Source organism: Coffea arabica, chromosome 8c (assembly GCF_036785885.1).
Source record: "Coffea arabica cultivar ET-39 chromosome 8c, Coffea Arabica ET-39 HiFi, whole genome shotgun sequence".
NCBI lineage: Eukaryota > Viridiplantae > Streptophyta > Magnoliopsida > Gentianales > Rubiaceae > Coffea > Coffea arabica.
Genome location: NC_092325.1, coordinates 37,527,345 through 37,536,760, shown reverse-complemented (window position 1 = coordinate 37,536,760; position 9,416 = coordinate 37,527,345). Strand labels below are relative to the sequence as shown.

At 38.2% G+C, this 9,416-nt stretch overlaps 1 protein-coding gene across 1 annotated transcript; it reads left to right on the top strand.

Annotated features, from left to right (window-relative positions):
- Window positions 1-613: 613 nt before the first annotated feature.
- On the top strand, window positions 614-7,465 carry LOC113706067 (isoleucine N-monooxygenase 2-like). The gene is made up of 2 exons (XM_072062875.1): window positions 614-838; window positions 6,842-7,465. The coding sequence occupies exons 1-2, from the start codon at window positions 614-616 to the stop codon at window positions 7,463-7,465; spliced, it is 849 nt and encodes a 282-aa protein (XP_071918976.1).
- The last annotated feature ends 1,951 nt before the right edge of the window (window positions 7,466-9,416 follow it).

Below are 9,416 nucleotides of genomic sequence, written 5' to 3'. Positions count from 1 at the left end.
TAAACAAGACTCCGACGAAACATTGACAAAACCACCGTTGTTCAATGTACATGGGCAATTCTTGTGAACCACACAATTTGTCGTTCGAAAGTGGTAACAGTCGAAACATGTTTTTCTTCATTTTTTTTTGTTTAAATTTTCACTTCTACAAGGATTAGGAGAATTTGGACTCATCCCCCTTCGATCGAGCCAACTTTGCACTTGTCTTAATGGGGGGCGGACCATTCATCGCTTGTCTATTCATGTGGTTATGTTCCACAGTTTTCTCGTATCAACGTGGGGTTCAAAACGATTGCCACCGGGAGAAATGACTTTATTTTGATTTCTTGTTGAATAAACGACTCCAATAATTCTTCAACTTTTATGAATATCTTCTTTGGTCATTCAACTTTAAAAGTATCTATTAGATCCCTCAACCGATACATTTTAGCTAGTGGACATAAGATTGGTTACGCAACACTACTGCGGAAATGTGACGAGAAAAATGATTTTCAACAAGCGATTCTTCGGGAAAGGAATGGAAGATGGAGGACCAGATGCTGAGGAAGTTGAACATATCAATGCACTATTCAAAATGCTTGCTCATTTGTAAGCATTCAGCGTATCTGATTACATGCCCTGGATGAAGCATTCTGACTTTGATGGCTACGGAAATAATCTTACTGAGGCCATTGCATGCGTACGAAAGCACCAAGATCCTGAAATTGAAAAAAGGATTAAAATGTGGGAGAGTGGCGTGAAAAAGGAGGAAGAAGACCTTCTTGATGTCCTAATCAGGCTCAAAGATAGCAACGGCAGACCCCTCTTAGCAACTGAGGAGATTAGAGCACAAATTACTGCAAGGAATCCTCTATCCTGCTGCATGGTTACATAAAAAATTTCTTAAACAAATGGAGTAAATCAAACTTTAGCACCTTATCAGCTAGTTGTTGGGGAAATCGGGTAATTTCCCACTCAAAATATAACTAGTGATTAAACCGATTCAGTAATTCCCAGAAAAGATCGTCGAAACAATCTCCTTAGACAGAATTACCATTCCAAGTAAATTTCCAGGAAAGGCTGGAGGGGTCACAAGCGGTCCCACTTAAAACCCAATCTCCTAGACAGAACTTACGTGCACGGTGTATTATCACAACTATACCCGTTTATACATAAATAATACGTACACACGAATAAGAAAAATACACCCAAATGAATCGTATAAAACACTACAAATAAACCCGACAAATATATTGAATACTATATTACAACAGAAAAAGAAACTACTAAATAAATGCGGAACAAATAAAAGAGATATGGAAAGAACGCACCCGAAAAATTGATAACGGAGTTCGCCAATTTTGCCTAATCTCCGAGCACCGCTCAAGCGACCTGCTTTTATAATTTAGGAGAGAAGAAAGAATACAAAGAATTACAAAATCCTTATGGGTAATTCTTTGTTGTTCTTGGTACAATTCAATTGGAAGGCTTGAGAGCTATTTATAGCTCTCAAGCAATCCTACAACTCCTAAAACAACCAATGTGGGATTAAGAATTAAGCCACCAATTTCAACAATTGTTGGCTTGTAAAAGTAAACAATTGAGGCTTTGAATTCAACAAATCTCCACCTTGGCATAATTTCTAATCCCACCCAAAAATAACAATTGGTTCTTGTGGTGCTTCCAAATTTACGCCCTCAGGCGCCAATCAAATATGCAGGATATTGACCAAGTCTAAACAATGTTCAAACTTGGACCTTGTAACCACCTTGGTCAGCATATCTGCAGGATTCTCCGTAGTCCGAATCTTCTGAAGAAAAATCTCCTCTTCTTCGAGGATTACCCGCACAAAGTGATAGCGAACATCAATGTGCTTCGTTCTTGCGTGCAAGACCTGGTTCTTTGCTAAGTGAATAGCACTCTGATTGTCACAAAATACATCAATGTGTTTTTGACCAACTCCCAAGTCTTCAAGCAATCCTTGAAGCCAAATTGCCTCCTTCACAGCTTCTGTAATCGCCATGTACTCTGCCTCCGTTGTTGACAAAGCCACCGTTGACTGCAAAGTAGACTTCCAACTGACTGGCGCCTTGGCAAATGTGAACAAGTAGCCAGTTGTAGAACGTCTTTTATCCAAATCACCTGCATAGTCAGAATCACAATATCCAACTACACATTGACCAAGTGATTTATCCTGCTCAAATACTAATCCAACATCTACGGTATTTTGGATATACCATATAATCTATTTCACAGCTTGCCAATGACCCTTGCCTGGATCATGCATAAACCTGCTTACCACACTAACTGCCTGTGAAATGTCAGGTCTCGTACACACCATTGCATACATCAAACTACCAACTGCATTAGCATACGGGACTTTCGTCATGTATGCTCGCTCTTCATCCGTCTTTGGAGATAATAGGCTACTAAGTTTCAAATGAGGAGCAAGCGGAGTACTTACAGGTTTTGAATCTTCATTCATGCCAAAACGTTGTAGTACCTTCTTCAAATACTGTTTCTGTGTCAGACAAAGCTTGCCGCTCGTTCTATCCCTGCTTATCTCCATGCCGAGAATCTTCTTGGCTTCTCCCAAATCCTTCATCTCGAACTCTTTACTCAACTGAGCCTTCAATTTATCAATTTCAACTTGGCTCTTTGATGCTATCAGCATATCATCAACGTACAAGAGTAAATAGATGTAGGAATCATCTCGTAGCTTGCGCAAATACACACAGTGATCGTATTTGCTTCTTGTGTACTTTTGACTCATCATGAACTAGTCAAATCGTTTGTACCATTGTCTCGGTGATTGTTTCAATCCGTACAACGATTTGCTCAGTTTACAAACTCAATTTTCTTTACCAGCAATTTTAAATCCATCTGGTTGAGACATATAGATTTTCTCCTTCAAGTCACCGTGAAGGAACGCAGTCTTCACATCAAGTTGAGCTAGCTCCGAATTCAACTGCGCTACCAAGGCCAACAAAATTCTAATAGAGGAATGTTTAACAACTGGAGAAAATACCTCATTATAATCAACTCCCTCCTTCTGAGCATAGCCTTTAACCACTAATCTTGCCTTGTAGCGAACATCAGTCTTGTCAGAAAATTCTTCTTTCTTTGCAAATATCCATTTGCATCTAATTGCCTTCTTGCCCTTTGATAGTTGTGTTAACTTCCACGTCTTGTTCTTCTGAAGAGATTGCATCTCTTCTTCCATAGCATCTTTCCATCTATTATTTTCTGTACTTCGAACTGCTTCAGAAAATGTGGATGGAACATCATCAATAACTGGAAGTGCATAAGCCACCATGTCAACAAAACGAGCAGGTTTATGAATTTCTCGTCTTGCCCTATTGACGGCAATTGACTCTTGCTGCTGTTGAGGTTCTTGGGTTGAAACCTCTTCCTCATCTGACTCCTCTTCTACCATGGGAGAGTCACTGATGGTGCTATTTGCTGGACTCACCATTATTTGCTCAAACTCCACCTGTTTCGGCGTATACTCCACCTGTTGCGGAGTACCACTGGTTCCATCTTGTATTACCTTATTCAGCATGGCAGATTCATCAAAGGTAACATCCCTGCTGATAATGATTTTCTTTGCTTCTAGACACCACAACCGGTATCCCTTAACTCCAGCACTAAAGCCCATAAAGAGAGCCTTCTTTGCACGTGGATCTAATTTTGATTCATTTACATGATAATATGCAGTAGAACCAAAAATACGCAAAGAATCATAATCTGTTGCAAGTTTTTCAAACCATACCTCTAATGGAGTCTTGCCACCGATTGCAGATGATGGCAAGCGATTGACGAGATGTTGAGCGTATGTCACAGCCTCAACCCAAAACTTTCTGCCTAACCCAGCATTAGACAGCATGCAACGTACTTTCTCCACTAGTGTCTTGTTGATATGCTCTGACACCCCATTCTGCTGCGGTGTTTTTCTAACTGTGAAGTGCTGAACTATGCCACATTCTTGGCATATCTTCTGGAAGGGATCACTCTTGTATTCTCCACCGTTGTCTGTTCGGAGAATCTTGATCTTTCTTCCCGTCTGGTTTTCAACCTGAGCTTTCCATTTAAGGAAAATCTGTAGCACCTCATCCTTGCTCTTCATAGTAAACACCCAAACTCTTCTGGAAAAATCATCATTAAAAATGACAAAATAATACCTGCTACCAAGGGATGGAGTCTTGACAGGTCCCCACACATTTGATTGCATATAATCCAAAATACCCTTGGTATTATGGATACCAGTGCCAAATTTCACTTTTCTTTGTTTTCCCAGAACACAATACTCACAAAATTCTAATTTACAAACTTTCGTACCTTTCAATAATTCTTGTTTGCAAGATTTTGCAAGGATTTTTCACCAGCATGTCCCAATCGCATGTGCCACAACTTTGTTGCCTCTGCATCTTTCTTGCTAGTGGAAGATGTTGCTGCTGCTGCTGTCCCAACAACTGTACTACCTTGGTAGTAATACAGATTATTCTTCCTCACACCTTTCAACATCACAAGTGCTCCCGAAGTTACTTTAAGAATTCCATCTCGCATCATCACTTCCAGGCCTTTTGATTTCAAGAGTCCCAAGGAGATGAGATTCCTCTTCAAATTCGGCACGTACCGAACATCTTTCAGGATTCTGGTGGATCCATCATGATTACGCAGTTTGATTGATCCTATCCCAACTGTTTTACATGGATTGTCATTTCCCATGTACACAACTCCACCATCAAGTTCTTCAAATTCAAAGAACCACTCCCGCATGGGAGTCATATGGTAGGTACAAGTTGAATCCAAAATCCACTCATTTGGATGGGATGTTAAAGGTGATACAGCCAAAGAGAAATCTGATTCCGTATTACTTTTGCATTCTGCAACATTTACGTCTTGCGGAGCTTTCCCTTTCTTCTTTAACTTTGGACAGTCTTTCTTCCAGTGCCCTTTCTCACGACAGAAGCACACTCATCTTTGGCAACTCTACTTATCGATTTAGACCTTCCTCTTCTCCCTTTTGATTGGCTTTGTTGACGACCTCTTGCCACTAACGCTTCATCTGCTGCAGCTACTTTCTTTTTCTTTTTATCCTACTTTCTCAATTCACGACTATACAAAGCAGAACATACAACATCTAAAGACACATTTTCCTTCCCATGAAGTAACGTAGTTTCCAAATGTTCAAATTCATCAGGAAGGGATGACAACAACATCAAAGTCAAATCTTCATCTTCAAATTTTACATCTAAATTTAACAGGTCTGCTACTAATTGATTAAACATAGTGATGTGTTCATTCATAATAGTACCTGGTTGGTAATCGAATCGGAACAATCTTTTCTTCATTAGGAGTTTATTCTGACCACTCTTTTTCAGAAATTTTCCCTCCAATGCCTTCCACAATTTCCATGCAGAAGTCTCGTTCTTGAAAGCATATTTTTGCTCTTTGGATAAACACGATCGAATAGTTCCGCTTGCCAACCGATTTATGGTACCCACTCCTTCTCTTCTATGTCATATGGTTTCTTTTCTTCAATGGCAATGTCAAGACCCTGTTGGAAAAGGGAGTCCATGACTTCGCCTTGCCACATGTCGAAATGGCTAGTACCGTCAAATGTCTCCACTGCCACCTTCAAACTTGACATTGGAATTCTCGACCATGTGGACGAGAAAGCCGATGCCTCAGATATAATTCTTGACGTGAAATTGTCAGATGCCATTACAGATTCAAATGATAGTATTCAATATAACAAATTACAAATAAGCCAAAAGACGAACCTTCAACTCTGATACCACTTGTTGGGGAAATCGGGTAATTTCCCACTCAAAATATAACTAGTGATTAAACCGATTTAGTAATTCCCAGGAAAGATCGTCGAAACAATCTCCTTAGACAGAATTACCATTTCAAGTAAATTTCCAGGAAAGGCTGGAGGGGTCACAAGCGGTCCCACTTAAAACCCAATCTCCTAAACAGAACTTACGTGCACGGTGTATTATCACAATTATACCCGTGTATACATAAATAATACGTACACACGAATAAGAAAAATACACCCAAATGAATCGTATAAAACACTACAAATAAACCCGACAAATATAAACAAATATATTGAATACTATATTACAACAGAAAAAGAAACTACTAAATAAATGCGGAACAAATAAAAGAGATATGGAAAGAACGCACCCGAAAAATTGATAACGGAGTTCGCCAATTTTGCCTAATCTCCGAGCACCGCTCAAGCGACCTGCTTTTATAATTTAGGAGAGAAGAAAGAATACAAAGAATTACAAAATCCTTATGGGTAATTCTTTGTTGTTCTTGGTACAATTCAATTGGAAGGCTTGAGAGCTATTTATAGCTCTCAAGCAATCCTACAACTCCTAAAACAACCAATGTGGGATTAAGAATTAAGCCACCAATTTCAACAATTGTTGGCTTGTAAAAGTAAACAATTGAGGCTTTGAATTCAAGGTTTTGAATTCAACACTAGTGCCTTTTCACATAAGTACAAAATCATTCGTAGGGACCATACTCCAAAACTTAAAATCTTGCATGCAGACTCAAAGCAGTGGAAACATTCAGGTAAATCGTGTCCACATCAAATGACGTACAAAAGGTGACTTAAGACGACATCATCAGCCATGCTCTGACAATATTAAAAAATAATTTGCCCAAATTTGTTGATTAGCAGAACTCAGAAAAGGATGGAATCTCAATGAGCCTTAATCACCACCAAAATGAAACTTGAAATATGGTGTTGTTGTACGGTCAGTTGGTTACTGAATTTGGTTAAAAAGGATTAGTATTAGTTTTCACTTTTAACTTTACTATGATGCATGCTCGACAGGAATTAATGTTTGCGACAGTCGATAATCCATCAAATGCTGTGGAATGGGCATTAGCAGAGATGCTAAATCAACCTGAAATGCTTCAAAAAGCCACAGAAGAGCTAGACGCCGTGGTTGGAAAGGATAGGCTTGTTCAAGAATCTGACCTTCCGAGGCTGAAATATGTGAAGGCCTGCGTAAAAGAGTCCTTTCGGCTGCATCCATTAGCACCCTTTAATGTTCCTCATGTATCTACTCAGGACACCGTCGTTGGAGGCTACCTCATCCCGAAAGGTAGCCATGTTATCCTCAGCCGTCCAGGACTTGGCCGTAATCCTCGAATCTGGGAGGATCCGCTGAAGTACAAGCCTGAGCGCCACATGAAGGATATGGAGGATGCTAGAATGGATCTCAACGATCCAGAATTAACTATGTTTTCCTTCAGCACCGGAAGGCGTGGATGTCCAGGAGTCCTTTTGGGTTCCACGCTCACTGTGATGTTGCTGGCCAGACTTCTTCAATGCTTTAGCTGGAAGATTCCATCTGGTCATTCGCAAATCGATTTAGCAGAGTGCGAGGATGCTGGCTTCCTTTCCAAACCTCTCGTTGCAGTTGCTGAACCACGATTCCCACAGCCCAACTAGGATCGCGATGCTTTTCATGATTTACCTGCTTATGTATCATCTTCTCGTGTCTACTCTCCCTATCCTGTTATTAGTGTCATCTTTTCACTTTTGTGACGTTGCAAAATAAGCGTCACATCTAAAATCATTAAATGCTTTCCTTTTTTCCTATTTAAAGATGCAACTTTTACGGTTCCTAATGAACTTCTACTAAGTGTAGCCAATTCTGCAAAAATTCTTGCTTGACTTGTGATGTGAAATCCAAATATTCGTAATCGAGGTTTCTGAATTAAGTTTTTGTCCAATAGTTTAGCTCGGAACTACTACAAGTAGTTATGTATTTCTAAAATAGTCTGGTTGGCATATCGATTCCTTCAGGCCATTTTGCTCTGAAAATAAGATTTTACCATTGTTACAAGGAAATAATGGATGTTGCTATGGTATGTTCAGAGTCAGAGAAGAGGTGTGGAAAGTTAAAAGAGGTGGTAATAGTGTGTCTCATAAGCTGGCAAAATTTGCCATTAGCTTGTCTGAGGAAATTAGTTGGAAGGAGTCCTTTCCAATCTGGCTTACTAGTTTAGCCACAATTGATGTAAGAGCAGTTGCTCAAACAATGTAATCCTTACTTTGATTAATGAAATTTGTTACCGATTGGAAAAAAAAAAAAGTTATCCAACTTTTATAAATTTGAATAATTATGAAGAGAAAATAAATGTCATTTCCATGCTAAAAGAAATGGTGATAATGAACTGAAATTGAAATATAACCTGTAAGCTATACACATACAAAATTAATAGATAAATAAAAATATACAGTTTACAGACACAGAATATATATATAATACAACAAGAAATGAAGAAAACTTGTTGCTTGCCGAAGATGTCTTTTAGTTGTTGATCTAGTCAACAGGCTCCTGAGTCACGCTTCCGAATGTGCGCAAACTCAAAGCTATTATAGTTGAACAACAAAGACTATTTGATTATTGTAACCCCAAATAGAACAAGACAATGTTCGTTAAGGAATCCAGTCAACCGGCAACACCTTTGTGTTTGTCTATACTAATTACTAATATAAGTTTCATATTTGTATCTATTAATGCAATGTGTACTATGTAATGTAATTGTTAATGGGATTAATCTTGTATATCTAACAGTCTATGTATATCTAAAGATTAATGGGATTAATCTTGTATATCTAACAGTCTATTTGTATCTATGCGCCAACAAGCATGGATGCATATTACATGTGTCAAAATGAAAGTTTAAATTCAACTAAATTGAGATTATGCACATTTATCCATGCCACTAATATATACATTATCATAATGTATATAAAATTAAGGGATTTTTTAATGGCTGTGCATACTAACAATTATTATCCTGTATTGTATTTATATGCTTTCCTTATTTAATCTTCCTACCCTTGCTTGTATATATTTTCTTTCCCTAATTAATTTTACATGTCTCAAAAATATGACATCTGAGATATATTTTAACGGGCACCCATTAGATAGATCCTAAAATTAATCTTAATTAATTAATAGAAACGAAGAAATTGTTATATCTCTAACTTTCTGCTTACAAAGGAAGAATCATCAAAATGCACATCCAAAGATATCACTAATTACCTTCTGGATGACTAGTACTAGATTATGTTATATTACATGTGACATAAAAACTTGCCAAATGAACTACTTGCCTAATGTTGGTTTAAAAACTATTTTCAACATGAACTATTCCCTTGCTTTCTCGGAGGGCTGCTACAAAGAGTCTTTGATAACAACCAATTACAATATTTTACTTACACTTGATTTAGTATATTAATAGAGGCACATATGCATGGCAATTATACAGTACCCCACACGGTTTGATTATCGCAGTTTTAAACAACTTATGACACAGTATCGTAATTGGTGTTTTTCAGACTATATTAAAAAGTGGTGATTGAAATTCACCAGTTAACCGAATTTTGA